Here is a 22,943-nt window from a genome sequence, read left to right as displayed (position 1 = left end):
ATAATAATAAATACTATTATTAAACAGTAATAATAATAATAATTATTATAATTTGTATTTATTTACTATTTTATTGTATTATTATATATCTAGTTTATAATAATTAATAATATTATTAAACAATAATAATAATTATTATAATTTTTCTATTATTATTTTTATTGTAAAAATACATTTCATAAAATAGATTTAATAGATACATATGCTGGATATAAGCTTTTTAAAACATCATGTGCATTAAGAAATAAATTCAAACAAAACTTAAAATTAAGTGTCACTCAGTAGAAACTGAATCCTGAAAATTGCAAATGTTGTCAGAAATTGAACACTTTGGTATGGGTCAAAAAATTGTTGAAAATTGAATAAAACAGTTATTTCACTGATACATATGCCTGTTGTGCATTCAGTGTTTTGCAGAAAACATCTGCCCATTCATGTTTTTCCTCACAAGATCAGGTTGAATTATCAGTCGACTCACGTTCAGCAACAATTTAGCACCTCAGAGGCTTGTCAATCAAGTAAATAGAGAAAAATAAATATAGTTATTTCTAATCAGTGCACTCTCTTTGTTTCTGTTTCACTTGGTTAAGCTGGAGAAGCTGATGAAAGCGGGCGCTGACATCCTCATGCCTGTCGTGGTGGGCGAGGGCCGCAGGTGCGCTGTGGGAACAGTCGTGGATTATGCGCACTGCGCATTCCAACAGGTGCAGCTTTTCATCGCCACTTCATCCCGTGTTCCAGATCATCTGAAATCTCATTTATCACCTCAACCAATTACGCTCCGCTCACCAGACCGGTTCCGCTTTCCCACCAGAACCAGCGCATGGCTCACACCCCGTACCATGCCCTCAACAAGCATGAGAGACAAGCCTATAACGCCCGCCGGCAGTTGCTGGGCCTCATGGGAGATCTGCTGAGACAGGCGGCGATGAGAATGGAGAAGGAACGAAGCCAAGATGTACTCGGTGAGAGCCGACGATCGTTTCTATAAATGCACAGCGTTTTATGGATTTTGTCTCACTGCTCTCAGGGTTTGTGCATCCGCTCGAAGGGGTTTGTGTCCTATCGATTCAAAGCACAGGGTGCTAATTTGTGTGTTTGTCTGCTGTTTGAAGTGTCAGTCCCACAGAGAAGTTTGTATCTACCAGATCTGGATTAATAATGATAATAATAATTAGCTAAATTATTTATAAAATGAATAAAATATTTTAGATACATTAACCTACTATGCCAATCATTATATAAATAGAATGAATAGATTTTAAAAGTGCATTTATCATAAATATATTTATTCTATTTATAGTCTGTATGCATCAGATCAGGATTAATAATAATAATAATTAAATAATTTATAAAATGAATAAATATAAATATAAATATATTAGACACCAACCTAAATTATTATATAAATAGAATAAATAGTTCTATTATTATTAGTTCTATAGTAATTTTTAATAATAATAGTAATACTAATAACAATAATAATAATTAATAATAATAACAATCATTTGTTAAATTATTTTTTAAATGAATAAAATATAGACAAATCAGCCTAAACTATTATATAAATAAAATAAACAGATTTTAACGGAAAATTTATTAATATAAATATATTTATTCTATTTATAGTTTTTATGTACCAGATCATGATTAACATTAATATTAATCCATTAAATTATTTTTAAAATGAATAAAATATTTTAGGTAATTTATAATACATATATTTGTTCTATTTATAGTTTTTCAGATCAGGATTATTATTATTATTATTATTATTATTAATAATAATAATTAGTTTGATTATTTGTTAAAAATATTATTTTTTTTATATTGGATTTAAATAAAATATTTTTAGACACATCAACTTATTATACCAATTATTATATAAATAGAATGAATAGTTTTTATAGAATAGATTTATAAAAAATTTTGATCAAGATTTTTATTATTATTATTATTATTATTATTATTATTATTATTATTACTATTACTATTATTATTATTATTATTATTATTAATAATAATAATAATAATAATAATAATAATAATAATAATAATAACAATAATTTGTTAAATTATTTTTGAAATGAATAAAATATAGACGCATCAACATGAATTATTATATAAATAAAATAAACAGATTTTAAAGGTAAATTTATCATAAATATATTTATTCTATTTATAGTTTTTATGTACCAGATCAGGATTATTATTATTAATATTAGTTAGATTATTTATTTAAAAAATGTTTTCATTTTTTTTAAATATATTTTATTAAAATAAAATGTTTTAAGACACACGAACCTAAATGATTATATAAACATAATAAATAGATTTAATAGGTACATTTATATGTAAATGTACATAATTTATATGTATATGTACATTAATATATAAAGTATTCTGTTTATATAATAGATTTATTTAAATAATAGAATTTTTCAAAATTTTCTTAATAACATCAAATTGTTCTGTATATTCAAAATAATAAAAATAATATATATGGCTATATAATATGTAATTTAGAATGATTAAAAATATGTGAAAAAAATTTAATCATTTTTAATTAAGAATTACTATTCATTATTCTAAATATATTAACAAACATATATTAAATTATTCAGTATATTCTAAAAATAAAATTATTATATATGTATGTATATATATATATATATATGCCTAATATGCATTCCTGTTGGTTGATTTAGCAAAATGTTATAATAGTTTGTTATTTAGAATAATTAACAGTAAATAATAAAAATAATTAATCTTTTTAAAATAAGAATTTCTATTCATTATTCTAAATATATGAATGAACATATATTAAGCTATTCTTATATTCTAAATAATAAAAATAATACATGTCTAATATGCTTTCATGTTGGTTGATTTAACAAGATGTTATAATAATATGTAATTTATAATAAAAAATAAAAAATAAACGTATTATTTTTAATTAGGAATTACTAATCATTATTGTAAATATATTAATGAACATATACTAATTTATTCAGTATATTCTAAATGATAAAAATAATAAATATGCCTAATATGCATTCCTGATGGTTTATTTAACAAAATGTTATAATAGTGTGAAATATTGAATAATTAATAATAAATAATAACAGTAATAGTCATTCATATTATTTAGAATGTAACATATATTAAAATTATTCTATATATTCTAAATAAAAATATCATAACAAAATGACAGAAAAATATGTACATTAGAATAATTAAAAAGCCTTAATTTAGCAATTTATAATAACTTCAATAATAATTTTTATTATTATTATTATATTTTAATTATAAAAATATATTTATTTTATTCAATATATTGAATAAAATAAAGAGATTTAACAGAACATTATTTAGAGACATGCCTGACTTTTTATGCTTCCTACAGCATCATCTGTATTCAACAAAGCAAAACCCTTTAAGTGTCACTCAGTTAACAAATCACATGTTGCTAATTTGTGTGTTTGTCTCTTCTTTAAGGTGTCAGTCCCACAGAGAAGCTTCTACGTACCGGATCAGGAGCGACACCGAGTCTGCTGAGCTCTCCTGAAGAGAACAACAGGACTTCCTTTAACAAGCGCATCAGTCAGAGAGCGCAGAGGTACTTAATTAACCACAGTGTTTCAAACCAAACTGTTTTTTGTTCTGTTTGTGTTATCTGTATCTGTGGATATAATTTCAGAAAGCCTCGCTTCAAATATTGCTACGAGTGCGGCCGTTCGGTGGGTGTGCAGCTGCTGGCCTGTACCCGCTGTCGTGAGGTCTTCTACTGTAGCAAAACTTGCAAAACCAAAGCGTGGGATGAGCGCCACAGAGATGAGTGTGTCCGTGTGTCAGGTTAGTAGTAAATCTCAATCGGCTTTTACAGTTGAGGCCAAAAGTTTACATACACCTTGTAATCTGCAAAATATTAAAAATCTACTTTTTGAATTTGAAGATCAGGGTAAATTTGACTTATTTTGTCTTCTGGGAACATGTAAGTGTCATCTGTAGCTTCTGAAAGGCAGTTCTAAATGAAAAAAAAAAAAAAAAAGATATTTAGTCAAAATAAGAAAAATGTACACATCTCCATTCTGTTCAAAAGTTTTCACCCCGGTTCTTAATGCATCGTTTTTTCCTTCTGAAGCATCAGTGAGCGTTTGAACCTTCTGTAATAGTTGCATATGAGTCTCTCAGTTGTCCTCAGTGTGAAAAGATGGATCTTAAATTATATATTCATTGTTGGAAAGGGTTCAAATACACAAAAATGCTGAAAAACCAAAGAATTTGTGGAACCTGAAGGATTTTTCTGAACTTCAGGACAAACAAGGTGTAGCGGCACAGCAGGGATGAGCCACTATCCAGAGGGGGGCGAATTAATCGACGCGCAAGTCCAAGGTTAATCTTTTTCTTTGCTTTGTTTTCACCAAAACCTAGTGCTTAACACTCAGTTACTAAAACATTAGCTCCGATCTCCCAAACCTGCGGACCACATGGTCTAAAAATTGTGTCCGCTCCCCTTACTCTTGCCCCACCTACTCCTCACCTGCCCTAAATGCAGAGTCGTCATTAAATAATAAAAGTCCCCAATACACAAACTCATAACATTCAAAACAAATAATCAAATAAACACAAATAATTATAATTAACAAATTAAACAAACTAAATTGTATTCAAATTATTAAGTCAGTCCTTTCAATGAAAAAATAGAAAAAGAAATGGCTCCAACACAAGGAACTCATGAACAACTATCAATAAACAACAACAACAACAAAAAAACTGGATCATTCAAATATTAAATATGTTTTATTAAAATAAAATGTTTTAAGACACATTAACCTAAATGATTATATAAATATAATAAATAGATTTAATAGGTAAATTAATAAAAAAAATGTATTCTGTTTATGTAATAGATTTATTTATATAAAATAATTTTTCTAAATTTTCTTAATAACATACAATAAATTATTCTGTATATTCAAAATAATACAAATAATATATATATATGGCTATATAATGGTATGTCATTTAGAATAATTAAAAATATGTGAAAAAAATATTTTAGTAAAAAATTACTATTCATTATTCTAAATATATTAATAAACATATTAAATTATTGATATATTCTAAATAATTAAAATAATATATATATGCCTAATATGCATTCCTATTGGTCTATTAAGCAAAATGATAAATAGATAAATGATAAAATAATAACAATAGAAAATAATAGTTTGTAATTTAGAATAATTAACAGTAAATAATAAAAATAATTAATCTTTTAAAAATAAGAATTACTATTCATTATTCTAAAAATATGAATTAACATAAATTAAACTATTCTTATATTCTAAATAATAAAAATAACACACATGTCTAATATGCTAATATGCTTTCATGTTGGTTGATTTAACAAGATGTTATAATAATATGTAATTTATAATAATAATAATTAATAATAAATAAAAAGGAGTTATTTTTAAATTAAGAATTACTGTTTATTATTATACAAATAATATATATGCCTAATATGCATTCATATGCATTTAACAAAATGTTATAATAGTGTGAGATATTGAATAATTAATAATAAATAATAACAGTAATAGTCATTCATATTATGTAAAATGTAACATATATTAAAATTATTCTATATATTCTAAATGAAAACATCAAAACAAAATGTCATAAAAAATATGTTATTTAGAATAATTAAAAATATTATGACTATTTTATTTATTATTATTATATTTTATTGTAAAAATATATTTAATAAAATAAAGAGATTTAACAGAACATTATTATATATCATCTGTATTCAATCACTAAACAAAAAAAACAACAACTGTGGATCATTCAGAACACTTTTGAACGGGGTTATTTTTATGAATTCAACTATTATTTTCTCTTGTGGACTATAGAAATATTATTCAGGTCGGTACTAAATAAAAAATAACATGCATTTTGTATGATCCCTCTTATTTTGGTCAAATAATTAACATTTTTGCAGATTCTGCAAGGTGTATGAAAACTTTTGACCAACTGTAAAACACCTACACATAGTGACTTTGTCAAAAATATATAATTATATTTTACTTAAAAGCCTATTATTAGAACAATGAAGTGGTTTTTTTTTGCATTGGGATGTTATTTTCATGACTTCATTAAGTAGTTTCTCACAATATTGTGTTATCTTCAAACCACACAGAAGGTTTGCGTAGCCTATATGAAGCAGACTCTGAAACTCAGTCGTGTTGTGTGTGAGCTGAGGATTTGTTTTTAAACAGACTGAAGGTCTTATGGGATTTAAAGAATGAAATGAGAAATGACCCCCTCCTGCAGCGGTCCGTTCCTGTGAGAATATATGGAGGCGAGATGAAGTCTCCAGTAACAACAGTGTTATTTAAGAAGTGTTTGTGAGATAAAGGCCACACTTCTAGAACAAATGAGGCCAGGTCTGAGCGCTGGAGAATCACGCAGAAGGTTCAGCGGGGCATCAAGGAACCTGGCTCAACCTGATTGCTGTATATTTAGGGTGTTTACAGTCTTTCTCTGGAGGGTTTGTGTAGCTAATGTTTGGAAATCCAAACAATGCTGTTATGGCCACCAAACAATTACAGTATATATTATATATAATATACACTGCTGTTCAAAAGTTTGGGATCAGTAAGGTTTTTCATGCTTTTTAAAAGTCTCTTATGCTCTTATAAAAATACCGAAAAAATTAAAACAAATTTAAAATATTTTTTTTTCTATTTTAATATATTATAAAATATAATTTATTCCTGTGATGCAAAACTGAATTTGAAGAAGTCTCACATGCTTGGTGAATAAAAGTATTAATTTCTTTCAAAAAAAAAGAAAGAATACACCTTTACTGACCACAAACTTTTGAATGGTAGTTTATAATGTTACAAAATATTTCTTTTTTAAATAAATGCAGTTCTTTTTCATCTTTTTAACATTGATAATAAATCAGCATATTGGAATGATTTCTGAAGGATCATGTGACGCTGAAGACCGGAGTAATGATGCTGAAAATTCAGCGTTGCCTCGTATTTAAAATATATTCAAATAGAAAACAGGTATTTTACATTTTATTTTTTTTTCTGGATTTTTGATCGAATAAACGCAGCCTAGATGAGCAATCTTTGCGAAAAACATTTCAAATCTTACTGATCCCAAACTTTTAAACCGCAGTGCATATATAAAATAATATTTATAGCTGCCAGGGTTATTTTATGCAATTAAAATAAACTTAAAATAGTAATACCTGCCATATAAAAAAAAAAATAATTCTAAAAACAAATGAAAAACAAAACAAATTTACTAAAAGTTAAACAAAAATGACAATGAAAACAAAAAATACAAATTAAAAACTAAATAATTAAACCATTATTTAAAAAAAAAAAATAATAATAATAAAAAATATATATTTATATATAATAAAAAAATAACAAATGAAAAAAAAATGACTAAAACACAAATTTACTAAAAGTTAAATTAAAATGACAAAAACTGTACAAATAATAAAAACTATATTAAAAAAGTAATAATAAAAAATACAATAATAAAAACAAAATTAAACTATTCATATAAACTGTAATAATACTAAAATATTATTGGGTGAAATCTCACCCAGGCTTTATTTATTTGATCAGAAATACAGTAATAATAATAATAGTAATATTGTGTAACACTACATTTTGAAAAAAAAAAATCTTTTTAAATACATTTTATATTGATTTATTTTAATACATCTTATATGAATTTATTCCTGTGAGGCAAAGCTGAATTTTCAGCATCATTACTCCAGTATTTAGTATCACATGATCCTTCAGAAATCATTAAAATATGCTAATATTCTAAAAACATTATAATATATAAAATGTATATATTTTTTGGAAACTGTGAATTAACAGTATTAATAAAAAAAAAAAATGCATCCTTGCTTTTTATAAATTATAAATTAATTAAAAAAAAAATATATATATATATATATATATATATATATATATATATATATATATAATTTCTATTTGAATATATTTTAAAATGTAATTTATTCCTGTGATCAAAGCTAAATTTTCAGCATTATTACTCCAGTCTTCAGTGTCACATGATCCTTCAGAAATCGTTCAAATAATCTGATTTGATATTCAAGAAACATTTTATTATTATTGCTGTTATAACTTAGTATTACTATTATAACTTTCTATTCATCAAAAAAAATTCTACTCAGCTGTTTTCAGAATATTCCAAATATCAGAATATTAGAATGATTTCTGCAGGATCTTGTGACTGGAGTGATGATGCTAAAAATTCAGCTTTGAAATGACTAATTTACATTTTAAAGAATATTTAAATAGAAAACAGTTATTTTAAATACTAAAAATATTTTTAAATTATACTGTTTTTGCTGTACTTTGGATCAAATAAATGCAGGTTTGCTGAGACTTCTTTTAAAAACAGTAAAAATCTTACTTTCAAAAACTTCATCAGTTGTCGTTTTATTCAGGATCTATAGAAAGTATCATTTGAAAATGGCTAAATATCAGCTGATTAACTGGACAGAATATCAGTTTAATACTACGATGAACTAATCCATATCATTTTTGTTGTGTTTTCACAGTGGTCAGTGGAAAAAGCAGCAGAGAAAAATGTGCATCTATCGGACCACGTTCACCTCAGTCAACCAAAGACGCTACAGGCAAGATCTTCCACCTGAGCGTGACCCCAGAAATAGAAGAATATGACCTGAGCGAAAATTACAGCTTTATTTAGAACATATTACAAACTTTAGCTGTATAAAAAACTTATTTGAAACACAGACAACATCCATTTAGTTTGAACAACTGTGCATGTTTATTACGTAAAACAGACCAAATTTACAAATTCATACCTCAAATAAAATGCTAGTGCTGAAATATAACAAAAAAATCAAATGTTCCGTAACACACATCTCTGCCTTTCTCGAATGAGCGTGTTGTGCTCAATCTGTCACCGTCATATGAAACACATTACGCTTGTGTTTGAGCCCTTCTCAATGTCCATTCATTGAGTCATGCGATCGACTAAGAGTATACAATGTGCTTTTCATTTATACCGGACAGCCGAGTACAAAAATGAACCTTCCTGTGACAGAGAGACACTACAGCATGTACATTCTCGACTGCGCTTACATTCCACAACTTTTTACATTTCCAGGTCCTTGTGGATTCAACTCTAGTTGTGCATCAAAAAAAGAAAGAGTCATTAAAAACATGGAGATCGTTTGACACATTTAGGGACTAGATGTTGATATTGTGCAAGACGTTTTGTAGGAATGTTTTTCTGTTGTTGTTTGTCTGATCAAAAGTTCAGAAATATCGTAACATTACACTCGTAAATCGGAATCAGCTCCCTGGAAAACGTTTTAAAACGTCACTGCCGAAAGTCTAATTAATCATATTGCTCTGGAATCAAAACCGTAAAGTTGTCATTACGCCGTACAAGCTTTTATTAAAAGTGACAGGTTTTATTTTAAAAGTACATTCTGTAAATGACTGCTTCCCATTGGCTTTGGCTATAATGAAATTCCATTCAAGGCAAATCATATCATTCAAGGCTGACACATGCTTCTATTTAACTTGCCATGGGTGCTGAAAGTACTTCAGAAGTGACATTACGAATATGAATTTGCACTGCTCTGAGCAATAACGCAGCCATGAGTTTCCAATTGCAAGTTATGGGCTTGCATCGGATGAGTGAAGCAAATATTTTGTGCATTCTTGTCCGTTGGACATTTATTGTTTTACATTTACAGTTCAGATGAGAGAATCTCATGTTGGAATCATATTTCACACCAAAATCAGAGAAAAAGAATTGCATTTAAAAAAAAGCCTATTTTATTTTGGATTTAGTCAGTCAAGTTGAAAATGTAAAGTGAATGAAAATCAACCTATTTGGAAACAATATTTAAAAAACTGTATAAATAATAATAATAACAATAAATATAGCTGCAAGCAGCGATTACCGGGGTTCAAGCGCTTTAAAGTATTTGATACCTTTATTAATATTATGCTTTGTACCGTTTATGACTGTTATAGCGCCAGCGGTGGTTCGATCTCCTTAAAACGTTGTATGCTTGTTTCGAATCATCGCATGTGTTCGCCAGGTTTTGAGTTTTCATTTAGGCTTTATAGGATTTGGGGTAAATTCGGACAGGCCCCTTTTCTAAACGCCCCCTTTATAGCTTCCCAAAGGGTAAATTTCTACATTTTTGGATAATTATTGACCTAGAAAGCCCAGATAATTGTACTGCAGTGTTTTTTATCCAGCGAAAAACCTTTTACATCATTTCAATCATTTATCATGATTTGATTGACAGCAGTGGTTCTAGAGGCAAAGTTGTCCGAAATGAGGAGTTCTGTCATATGATGCTAAAAAACTTACAAAGCACAATTGTTTAAACACGCGATATCGCTCCCCCCCAGTGGCTGATTTCTTTCAAATTTCTCACAGATCTTTGGGGCCTTAAGTCAAAAAGGTCCACCAAGTTTCGTTCCAATCGGTCTCCGTTAACCATGTCTAATAGGTGTTCAAACTTCATCGGCCAATGGTGGTTTTTTAGAGATACGCAAATGTCCTTATAGACACTTGTGGCACTTTGAACCAAGACCATAGGACAAATGGTTGCGTAGTTATAGCCAATTTTTAGTTTTTTTACCCCCACTGATAGCACCACCAAGTGGCCAAGCTCTGCGATTTTTGCCCTGCAACCTCAGATTGAGCTCTTACATAAGTGTCCTGAGTTTGGTGAAGATATCTCATTCCGTTTAGGAGTTTTACTAAAAGTAGCCATGCCCCTTTCGAACACTTTGGCGTTCCTTTGCGACGGTGAGTCGAAAGAAGACTTTTTTTGATAATTATTGATAATCGCTCTCCAGAGAATCTATCCGTACTGGTTTGGTTCCAACTAGGCAAAAAACCTAGGACTAGCTCGCAAAAAAATCCAAAATACACGAAAATTTCGCCTGCGACTATGACTTATGAGCGATTTCAGACTTTTGATCGCTGTAGCGCCCCCGTCAGGCCGATTGGGGCGAGCCTTGGTGACATTGTCGGTGGTGTGAGTACTATCATCGCTCTAAGTTTCAAGTCTCTATGACTTACAGATTGGTCTGCACGATCAGTTTTACGAGGAGATCACTGATCTGTGATCATCTACGCATTTGAACCCCTAATAAACTACCATGATGTATTCTTATAAAAATGTTAATAATTTTGCTTATTTTAGATGTTTATTAATGTAAAACAAGACAAAAGTACAAATTTGGAAAATATTTAAAAAAGCTTAAATAAAAATGATTAAGAAAACAATTAAGAAATGCAATAAAATAGGCTATATTTTCTTTCATGCTATTTTTTTTTTCTTTTGATATTGGTGTGAAACATTTCCTGACAGGTTGTTTTGTGAAATTCATCTGTTATTGCAGCTTGCTATCATACAAAAAAAATCGCAGACTCAACCAAGTGAATCACAGTTAAAAAAAACACCATTACATAATTCTGATATTCAGCAATTCCGTATTTCAATTCATGTCCATGCCAAAGGTCATACATTTTGTAATCTAAAAGGGATCAGACTGATGTGGTGTTTTGTAATTATGTCCGTCTGTGAAATGTTTAAAGGAACCGTATGTAGGATTGTGGTCAAAACTGGTACTGCAATCACTTTCAAAATACTGTTGAACGGTGTTTCCCCTCTCGCTCCCCCCTGACTCCAGGTTGCCAGCTAAACTGCAGGAGTAGGCTAAGGAGCTTCCAATGGCAAGTGACGAGTCTTACACAGTAATTTGTTTTTCTTCTGTTAATTATGTTTATGCTTCACAAGAGATGTTTTGGGAAGTAATTATGTAATGCAAAAATTTACAGATGGCGATTAGCCAAATATTTCGTAAAGATGTACTGTATACCACATTTCAGTCGGAACATAGATTGTTTTCATACCCTGCTCGTGGTGCGATATATAGCTTTTTATGAACGCATTTAGTACAGGCGACTGCAGAAAATCCACTGTGTAGCCTACGGAAGCAAAGTTAGCCAAACATAGATGAATCTTACCTGTCAAGGAGAAAATTAACTACGTTGGCATCTATCTTCAAATTCATCTCCGTTTTCAGCCGTCTCCGTCTTTCAAAGGCATCTCCTATACAAATCCTTGTTTTATTTCGGACTTTGTCACGACGTATTTCGGATTCATAACGAGGTCTTTTAGGTTGCGTAACTTTATACATGTTTTATCCGACTCGTTCTTAGCAGCAGCTGTAACTAACTAGAGCATAGCTGGCAACCCGTCTCACGAAACTCTACTGACTTCGTGATTGGTCGATAGCTGGAGGGTGGCGCATCAGACCAAAACACAAAACGACAACAATAACAACAGTTGAGGGCTGCAACTCTCACTTTTAAATGACAATATCCTGGCCGGACCACTGTTGTCAGTGATATAAGTATTTGAAATGAACATGATTTCTTAATGTCTAGTGACATGTCAGGGCCATTTTATGATTAACTGACATAAATTTCTTACATACGGTTCCTTTAAGACAAAAAGGACAGTTGTGCAAAGACGAACTTGCGTAACTCAAGCATGGTGAAATGAAACACGAGGTGACCCTGTGACTGTGTGACTTTAAGAGCAAAGAACTGTGGGTAAGTCGCTTAGGTGGCTGAGAACCTCGTATTGTAAATCTAAACTGGCATTCTTCCTGTCCAGTTCATCTTTTTACATTCAAAGGATTAAAAAAAGCAAGATGTCAATTGATGTAACAAGTCAGCGCTTAAATCTGACATATATTACAAAACATAAAAATACACAGAAACAAAATTCCTTTTCCACCTGTTCTCATTTCGTATTCCAGAGGAATTAAAATGTCCATTCACTCTTTTTTTTCTTTTGGCAATTTTTACGCTCACCTTTTCTCTTTTCTTTTTAAACATTCCTTGTCCTATCCCAAATTTCCTGACCCAGATCCCAAAGTTCGATTTAGCGTCTCCATTATCGTCTCAGCAGTAGCGTCGCGAGTAACAGAACCAGTAAGATGACAGAAGGCTGAATCTGGTTCCCGGATCCTTTGACTCTTTTGTTTTCAGGGCCATGGGAGTAGAGCTTGGGCCTGTCCGTTTTCGGGCCAAAAACTGGAGGTCTACCACGAACGCATAGGTGGTCTGCACACATGCCACTTCCTGAGCCACTAAAATCATCACCTAGAAACACATTATGGAAAAAAACACGATGATTACTTTGGTGCAAAACAGGTCACAGAAGTAATGGTTGCTATGCAATAGCTAATTTACATGAAATTGCTGCATACTCAAGTAGACAAAATCACTATTGCTAATTGCAAGACCATCCAGCTCTGAAACAGTGCTGAATTTAGCTAAATTTGTATGCTTTTCTTCTTTCAGATGAGTACAATCGGAGTTATATTAAAAAATGTTCTGGCTCTTCCAAGCTTTATAATGGCAGTGAATGGGTGTTGACATTTTGAAGCAAAATAAAGTGCATCCATCAATCATAAAAAGTACTCCACATGGCTACTGTAGTTAATAAAGGCATTCTGAAGTGAATCAATGTTTTTTTAATGAAAAAATATTAATATTTAAAATGTTATATACTGTAATCTCTAGCTATTCATTTAAAGTTTTAAATATGGATATTTTTATCACACAAATGCATCGATTCACTTCAGAAGGTCTTTATTAACCTCCCAGAGCCATGTGGAGTACTTTTTATGATGGATGGAAGCACTTCAAAATCTCAACACCCATTCACTGCCAATATAAAGCTTGGAAGAGCCAGGACATTTTTTTAATATAACTCCGATTGTATTTGTCTGAAAGAAAAAAGCCATATACACCTAAGATGGCTTGAAGGTGAGTAAATCACAGGGTAATTTTCATTTTTGTGTGAACTCTCCCTTTAACTAGTGAACTGAATACATTTAATAGATGCTTTAGCATGTTAGCCGCTTACTTGTGTCTTGGAAATCTACATCGTTGCCATTGAGGGCATTTTTTAGCCGGTTTGACATGATCTTCAGCAGCATGATCTGTTGACGTATAGTCCTGTCGGGCTTGGTGATGTCGATCTCCACCTCTGGGTTATTAATCTGATTGGCCAGCCCGTCGCCCATAACCTCTGGGAGGTAACTGCAGAAAAATCAATTTTCCACCACCATTTTAATCAAGCACATTTTGTTAATAGTTCTTATATTGCGTTTTTCACAATTATCAACCTTGCACTAGAAACCAGGCTTGTACATCAGTAACACAAACTCAATTATAGTGAGTCATGCTACGTAAAACTTGCTGCTACAATACTAAATGGTTTTTAGCAGATTTCTAAGGTGCTTTGATTGGTTTTTCGCATGTGGCAAAAGAGTTTGACTGGTTTTTAATGCATTGCTTTGTGGTTGCTAGGGTGTCAAGGTGGCTGCAATGCAATGTTTTTAGCATGTAGTATGTTGCTATGGTATTCTGAGCGGTTTGATGTGTGGTTGCTAGGGTGCATCTTGCCAAATCTCTGATATTCTAGTCTTTAGATTTGGCTCAAGTTACTCCTTGAATGAAAGCCTGTAGGTATTTTTTTCATTGTCTGTACAGTATGTGGACCATAATTATGAGCAATAGTAATAAGGATGCTTGCGTTAGCAAACACCACTAATCACATACCAGTATGCGTTAATTACCCTCATGAGATTGCCAGTTTAGTTATTCAGAGCTAAAAGGTATTAGTGATGACTAAGAATAAAGTTAAAATCTGCTCGCACAAATGAAGATGTAAACCTCTTCCAGTGATTAATCACTTCTGATGACTTTGGGCAATGGGAGTTCAGGTCTGTGGCAGTGATAGCTAAACAATCAATTTAACGACTTTGGCCGCAAAAAGAGCGACGGATGCAATTTTCAGAGTAATGATCTATAAATTCATAATGTGCGTACATCTTGAAAAGTCATCCATCAAAATCCTGCACAACTATTTAGTCTCAAGAAGCGCATACATTTATTGATTATATAAAAATTAACCGCAAATTACACACACTGTCCAGCTGAAAGGACACATCTTTTCGTAGAAAATGAAAGGATTTTCCATAAAAATGTAATACCTGGCTTTGGTGATGCCGTTCCAGCATTTGTCACTGCTGGTTGAAGATGCCGTTTTACCGCTGCACAGAGCCGAAGGTAGTTGTATCCAGTAAAACTGCATTTCCTTCAGTTTACTAGACACGTCTGTGACCTGGGAATTGCACACACACTTCAATAACATTGTATAAAACTCATAAAAAGTTGTCCAAAAGTGGACACTGCCTTGCATGCACACACCTGCACCTCCAGTCTGGCTGCAGATTTGGGACTGGGTTTGTATTCCAGGGCAGTAACCGTGCTTGCTTTCTTCTTTGGCTCCTCAGATATTGAACTTGGTGTTCCTTCCTCACCACGGTCCCCACAGGCCTTGAAAACCTGAAATGCAACACAAACTTGTGTCTATAGTTGTATAAACGGTCCTTATGTGATCAATAAATCTTTAAACTGTTTAAACTGACACCTCATGTGCAATCTACTCGCACAAGTTTAAAATAGATGCTTGATTTCAATGTCCTAACCTTGCTGGTATAGATCTCCATGTTCTCCTGCATGGCGAGAACAGCCTCCGAGATTCTCACAGGTATTGAATAGATCACTGTGTCCATACTGGGCTCGGCACCAAAACTGGAGGCCACCTGTAGCATGGTTTCTGATTGAGGAAACAAGAGGGTGTGAATATCAGTGAGAAGTTTCATCTCCAGCAACCAGCAAAAGAGTAACAGTTTGAGTGGTATAATTTCTGCTTTACCTATAAGGCTCTGCCACTCAGTGTCCAGGTCAGCCTGATTAGCCAGGCAGCCCTTCATGACATTCTTGCAGTAGTTGACACAAGGTTTGGCTGATCCCAGACCTCGGCAATGCGGGCAGTACACCAGTTTCATAATGGCACGATTACACTCCAGGCTCAAAGGAACCTGTGGGAAAAGTGACCATTAGGCATTTATCCATGAGCTAACACTATTGTGAGCAAGGCAAATTAACACAGCATCGCTTTGGGGCAACTGTTCCTGTAATAAAAGCACAGCAAGACCTTTGAGCATCAGCTGAACAAGTTTGTAATAATTTTCCATGAATGTTGGTGAAGATAAGCGAGCTAGCTTGATTTTCTTTACTGTTAAGCATGTTATCTGCATGTGTATTCAGGTCTATTTTTTAGGCATTTTTATTTTTGTCTTTACTATGATAGGATAGTGGAGAGAAGACAGGAAGAGAAGTGGGAGAAAGAAAGAGGGGAGGGATTGGGAAATGTCCTCGAGCCAGGATTCAGAGATGGTCCTCACTGCAGAACACAAGATCCAGGGGGCAAGGTTGGATCCAGATCCAGCTCCACCCACCCTATCTATCCCTAAACCTACCCATCTCCACTCCCTGGATGTGGATGTAACCTCGGCCCCTGGATCTTGATACTGCAGTGAGGGTCTACTAGGGATTCAGGTCCTCTATTATGTAAGTAAAACTTGCAGTAACTATTGGCAAGGCTAAGTATGAAAGGTAGAGTATCATGATGTATTTTAGCCAAAGGCAACTACAGTTTAATTGTTTTACTGCGACCATGCATGAACCTGCTGCTCATGCAACAGCTACTAAATGCATTCATGCTTAATGCTAATCCTTCAGAATGTGCCACTTAAACAAGACATGCAATATTCCGAACTGATATATTCCCAACATCAGCAAGAAGTTAGGTCTGCTTAGCTGGAATCTCCCGAGAGTTTGGCACCAGGAGACTGAATCCAATTCTGTAAGAAATCCTTTAAAGAATGGAGAGGCACCATTGCGCCCTACTTTCATTTGTCAAAGCAGCAGGGAGTTCTAAGGAAGGGTAGGGTAGCCACTAAGGACTTGGACTAATTTTCCTTCTGTGGGTTTCTTCAGGAATGCCGCTGTGTAGCCATTTGTCTTGATGTCATGATGCAGTATTGATGAATTTGGGAGTGTCTGTTGATTGACTTTCTAGGCAACTAGGGCACTTGAAGGTACTGCTCCCGTTTAGTGCAACCAGACCACCTACAGAGAGTATGGCACTCAAGAGTATGCATGGTTTTATTTAAGCTGCATATAAAAAGTCTTTGGTGTCCTTGGACTCCAGTGTTACACCATGGAACAATGATTCATTGAAGATTTTTTGCCACCGCCATATGACTCTAATGTCAAATACACCTGTGTCTAGAGGAATACACACTTCATTTCCAAGGCAACACCCTACCGCAGAACCCAAGGATCATTATATCAGATCTAAGGCAAGATTCTTGAAAAATACCAGTCGGGGCAAGGATAAAATTCATATTAAATACACCTTGGAGCACTGTGAGGTTTGTCATTATAAAGGTGAGAAAATATGGAACAACTGCGCATCTGCAAAGAATTGATCTTCTGCCAGAACTGGGTGTCTGGACAAGAAGAGGTTGGCAATGCTAAAGAGTTACAGTTCTGCATAACGTAAGGCAACAATAGCGTTTCAAGAGCAAAACACTTCATAAATCTGGCTCGTAAGGAAGGTGGAAGCCTTTATTACTTTGATGGTACTTGCCCAAAAGGCATGTCAAAGACTCAATGACTTGGAGGAGAATCCTTGGTCTGATGATACCTCAAGTGAACTTTAAGACTTTGATGTGAAGCGCAATGTTTGGTGCAGAACTTAACTCTGGAACTCGTACTGGAATACTCATTTGGAAATATCAGTGTCAGTAGAGTTTCTGAAGCAAAATATATTATGGTCTGCAGGAGCATTGAGGACAATTGGCAGACGAGTCATATTTTAATAAGACAAAGATGTACAAGACACTTGGTCGAGAAATTTAAACCTTAAACACCATTGAAATTTTGCTCCCAAATGATCCCAGTCCTATTTTGCAGAAGAAGATGCCAATGTCTGTAGGTATTGAAAATATTGCCAAAGGTGGTCTTACCAAGTGTACTCTATTTATAACTTATTTAGTAGAACACTTGTTTTTAACTTTCATGCACGAATGCTACCAGTCACCCTGGGATTAATTGCCTTGCTCGAGGGTAGTACAGTGTTGGCATGCAGCCTTTTCTTGTAGGGAACCAACCAGCAACATCTCATTACCAACCCTGAGCCTTAACCACTACATCACACCTATCCTAAAAGAGAAAAATAATCCACAATACCTGAGACACCTTCCGCACAATCTCTCCAGCCACATTAAGGCCCTGGATGAATGCCCGAGCAGCGATGAATGCCCGCACCAGCTTGGTCTTCAGTTCCCGTGGAGCGTCTCCAAAAGGACGCAGGGTTTCTGTCTGCTTGGAGGCACACTCCAGGAAGTCGTCCGAGAGCAGGGAGGCGGTCTCAGGGTCAGACGCCTTCAAAAGACGCTCCAGGAGCCTCATCCAGAACTCGTCCAAGACCTCCTCGAGGTTGAGGGAGGCGCCGCTGTAATATCGACGCAGGTCGGCGTAAAAGTCACGAAACACTCCCGCGTTAGGGCGGTACAAATCCCCCAAAGCGGCCACAAAGGCCTCCTCCAACCACCGTTCAGAGCCATTTAGGAGTTCCAAGAAATATGCTGTGTGGATAAAAAAAGTCGTTTATCACAGAGTGAAAGTGATGAAGAAATCACATACAGTTGGATCTACAGACTACGGTTTGTCAGTGTAGATGCACATTTCATTACAACAATATTGAAGTACCCACAGCTGTTTTTTTGTTTAGTGATAGTTGTCCATGAGTTCCTTGTTTGTCCAGAACAGTTAAACTGCCTGCTTGTCTTCAGAATATCCTTTACGTCCCACAGATGCTTTGTTTTTTCAGCATTTTTGTGTATTTGAACCCTTTCCAACAATGACTGTATGATTTTGAGATCCATTTTCTCACACTGAGGACAACTGAGGGACTCATATGCAACTATTACAGAAGGTTCAAACGCTCACTTCTGGGGAACATGTAAGTATCTTTGGTGTGGGCAGTACTAAAATAAAAAATATGATATTTAGGCAAAATAAGAAAAATTTAAACATCCTCATTGTGTTCAAAAGTTTTCATCCCTGGCTCTTAATGCATTGTTTTTCCTTCTGAAGAATCAGTGAGCGTTTGAACCTTCTGTAATAGTTGCATACGAGTCCCTCAGTTGTCCTCAGTGTGAAAAGATGGATTTCAAAACCATGCAGTCATTGCTGGAAAGGATTCAAATACACAAAAATGCTGAAAAAAAAAAAAAAAATCTGTGGGACCTGAAGGATTTTGTTTAAAGAACAGTGGACAGTTCAACACAATATTAAGAATTAAGTGTATGTAAACTTTTGAACAGGGTAATTTTTATAAATTCTAAACTATTTGCTCTTGTGGACAAAATGTAAATGTTATTAATGTGAAATATCTTATTCAGGTCAGTACTAAATAAAAACTAACATGCATTTTGTATGGTCCCTCTTATTTTGCTAAAATAATTGGTTTGTGTGGCTTGCAGGAAGCAAGCATTAGGGTCAGGAAATTGAACAACTGCATCAAAATCTCTTATCATTCTCCGTTAAAGGCCATAAAAACCCACTGTAATTGCCCCATGAGGACCACTCGGTGTGAAAGCATATGAGCTCTAGAGTTTTCCCTTTTATCTAAGCTTACAATGACACAAACCAGGAGAGAGTTTGGGCTTCAAAGTGCTGCAACTCTTTAACCCTTCACATTCATTAACCCTGATGCCGTTAAATCGGCAGACGGCTAAAGGAAAAATGTTAACTAAAAGCAGATGAAGTTTCATAAACTACCGCTCAGGATAAGACAGTAGAAGAACACTGTAAAACCTCTAGATCTCATTTCCTCTGCTCTGCAGTTGCTACTCTGTTCTTTCTCAACTTCACACTTTGGGTGAAGAAATGACAACTTAAATGTTAAACGGCTAACATTTCAGACGGGTTACAGCTGCTAAAACATGAATGCAGTTTGAGTTTTGGACTCACTGTCGAAGGTCCTGTACTGGGCGTTCAACGAGGCTTGAATGGAACGTCCCGCTTCTCTAACCAGGCCTTCAAACTCTCTGCGACTCAGGTTCGACAACGTCTCCTCCATGGCACTGGTGCAGCAGGTGTAACCTTGCGGGCAGATGCGGAGATGCTCGCCTGCAAACACAATGGAAAGATAATACGATTTAAGCAGAGTTTTTAACCTAGTTATGGCACCAACGATCCAGTTACTCCAGGAACATCATATATCAAGCTCCATATAATTTTAAACTTAGACTGATGGCTGAAAAGGTGAAACATGATAGCATACTTCCACAAAAGGCATAAAGAAAGACAGATGGATCTCATACAGTGTTCTGTTCTGCTGATCATCAACTCGTTTTGAAGTTCAAGATATATAGATTGTGAAGTTTAATGGTTTTAATGCTTCATGTTGTCACCTTAGTGGAAATCCTTACTGTTTTTGTGCCAGATAAGCTTTCTTTCTTCAGTGTTGTTAGCTGTTTTGTATTAGTAGCTTGTAGTGGAGTTAATACTGTGTTTACTAAAGGATTGCTTGACTGTAGTTGAACTATGAGTAGCTTTAGCTTTGTAGCTTAACAGGCTAAGGTTTCAAAATAGTTCCCCCTGAGCGTCACTGAACACAGAGCACTGGGTCAGTGAGGTTCTCTGGAGAGCTAGAGCTTCTTGGACCAGGCTGACATTTAGCAAACAACTTTCCCGGTTAAGCCTGTCTTGGGTCACGGCTCAGGGAACTAGAGCGAGAGATGCTATCGCCACTATGCATTTTTTATGCCGCCTGACTGCAGCGAGAGCGAAAAATCACACAGAAGCACAATTTTATGCATTCACTGTGGTAAGACTGTAGCTGAGGGGCTAAAATACTCACTTTCGGCATTTCATGGGCAACCGAAGAGTTGCTCAAACAGATCTCCTGTGTATCTGCGGTTTAGTACCTAGAAATGGTTTTTGTGCTAATGCGTGTTAGTCTAGAGTGCATTTTTGTGACGTGTTTGTATGCGATGTTTTATTTATAGATGGTAAAAAAAAGACATACAGAGGCACTGGAATTTTTTGTAACAAGCCTTTGCAAAATAACAAGTGAATAGATATAGATAAATAGACAGTTTTTAATAATAATAACAAAAAAGCACAAGTCTTGGATTGTCAGAGCGTGGCTTTCGGAGGTCAGGTTTTGAACGTGCTCGGCTGTATTAAATCTCATGCACGCATGTAACGGGCCTGTTTTGAAATGTGTAGCCTCGTACATCAACAAGCGACGAGATCCCAAGATCATATTCGGCGTGTCGCTCTGCATATCATGGAGTTAAAGAGCCTTCAGTGTCATTACGCATCGCATCCCGGGCCCTTCATTGCAGTCCGTGAGCAGCACGGACGTGTGGCCTGCATATCAATGCGTACTGACGAGGGAGCGCGAGACACAAGACAGATGAAGCTTTTCTTCCCGCTCTGGCACACAAAGGGAGAATCTGTGCGACAGTGTGCCAGCACACCCAAATATGTATATGCACACTTATATTACAGCTGGGATCTTGCTTTGCACATTAACTAAACACATATGAAAAGAGACTATGAAAGCCTTTTTCTGCCACTGAATAAAAAACAGAAAAAGGATATTGCGACTTTTTATCTTAGAGTTCTGACTTTTTTTCGGAGAATTGCATAATATAAACTTTCAATTCTGAGTTTTTTTCTCAGAATTGCGAATATAAACTTGCAATTGTGCGATATAAACTTTTTTGTTTTTGTCGCAATTCTGACTTTTTTTCTTGCAGCTGCGAGTTTATATTTCTCAATTCAGATTTTATATTATTTTATATATAAGGTTTATATCTCGCAATTATTTTTTCTCACAATTGCGAATTTTTTTTATCTCACAATTCAGACTTTTTCTCGCAATTGCGACTTTATATCCCTCAATTTTTTTTCTCGCAATTGCAATTTTGTATCTTGCAATTCTGACTTTTTTCTTGCAATTGCGAGTTTATATCTCCCAATTCTTTTTTCTCGCAATTGCGATTTTGTATCTTGCAGTTCTGACTTTTTTCAATTCTGACTTTTTCACAATTGCGAGTTTATATCTTGCAATTCTGACTTTTTTCTCGCAATTGCGACTTTATATCCTGCAATTCTGACTTTTTTTTTCACAATTGCGAGTTTATATCTCGCAATTCAGACTTTTTTCTTGCAATTGCAAGTTTATATCCCTCAATTTTTTTTCTCTCACAATTGCAATTTTGTCTTGCAATTTTGACTTTTTTTCTCGTAATTGTGAGTTTATATCTCACAGTTCTTTTTTTTGCAATTGCAAGTTTATATCTTCAATTCTTTTTTTTCTCGCAATTCAGACTTTTTTTCACAATTGCGAGTTTGTCTCGCAATTCAGACTTTTTTCTCGCAATTGCGAGTTTATATCTCTCAATTCTTTTTTTCTCACAATTGTGATTTTGTGTCTTGCAATTCAGATTTTTTTTCGCAATTGTGAGTTTATATCTTGCAATTCTGACTTTTTTCACAATTCTCGCAATTCAGACTTTTTTTCCACAATTGCGAGTTTATGTCTCGCAATTCAGACTTTTTTCTCGCAATTGCGAGTTTATATCTCTCAATTCTTTTTTTCTCACAATTGTGATTTTGTGTCTTGCAATTCAGACTTTTTTCTCGCAATTGCGAGTTTATATCTCTCAATTCCTTTTTTCTCACAATTGTGATTTTGTGTCTTGCAATTCAGAATTTTTTTTTTCGCAATTGCAAGTTTATATCTCTCAATTCTTTTTTTCTCACAATTGTGATTTTGTCTTGCAATTCAGAATTTTTTTTTCCGCAATTGCGAGTTTATATCTCTCAATTCCTTTTTTCTCACAATT

The 22,943-nt window shown here is 33.8% G+C and overlaps 2 protein-coding genes across 2 annotated transcripts in view; one reads left to right on the top strand and one right to left on the bottom strand.

The window, feature by feature from the left end:
* LOC141338054 (ankyrin repeat and MYND domain-containing protein 1-like) overlaps window positions 1-10,901 on the top strand; it is a 115,606-nt gene extending 104,705 nt beyond the window's left edge. Inside the window, exons 13-17 of the mRNA XM_073843621.1 lie at window positions 591-704; window positions 815-965; window positions 3,499-3,619; window positions 3,701-3,855; window positions 8,633-10,901. Of these exons, the coding sequence (XP_073699722.1) occupies window positions 591-704; window positions 815-965; window positions 3,499-3,619; window positions 3,701-3,855; window positions 8,633-8,784 (693 nt within the window). The 3' untranslated portion in view covers window positions 8,785-10,901. The remainder of the gene's footprint in view (window positions 1-590; window positions 705-814; window positions 966-3,498; window positions 3,620-3,700; window positions 3,856-8,632) is intronic.
* Window positions 8,842-22,943, bottom strand: part of gpc1a (glypican 1a) — a 42,268-nt gene continuing 28,166 nt past the window's right edge. Inside the window, exons 2-9 of the mRNA XM_073843824.1 lie at window positions 20,053-20,211; window positions 18,265-18,662; window positions 15,881-16,046; window positions 15,651-15,781; window positions 15,370-15,507; window positions 15,153-15,283; window positions 14,021-14,196; window positions 8,842-13,251 (exon numbers count right to left, since the gene is read on the bottom strand). Coding sequence (XP_073699925.1) covers window positions 13,043-13,251; window positions 14,021-14,196; window positions 15,153-15,283; window positions 15,370-15,507; window positions 15,651-15,781; window positions 15,881-16,046; window positions 18,265-18,662; window positions 20,053-20,211 — 1,508 coding nt within the window. The 3' untranslated portion in view covers window positions 8,842-13,042. The remainder of the gene's footprint in view (window positions 13,252-14,020; window positions 14,197-15,152; window positions 15,284-15,369; window positions 15,508-15,650; window positions 15,782-15,880; window positions 16,047-18,264; window positions 18,663-20,052; window positions 20,212-22,943) is intronic.

Source organism: Garra rufa, chromosome 7 (assembly GCF_049309525.1).
Source record: "Garra rufa chromosome 7, GarRuf1.0, whole genome shotgun sequence".
In the NCBI taxonomy this organism is placed as follows: domain Eukaryota; kingdom Metazoa; phylum Chordata; class Actinopteri; order Cypriniformes; family Cyprinidae; genus Garra; species Garra rufa.
This window is presented reverse-complemented; position numbering and strand designations above follow the sequence as displayed.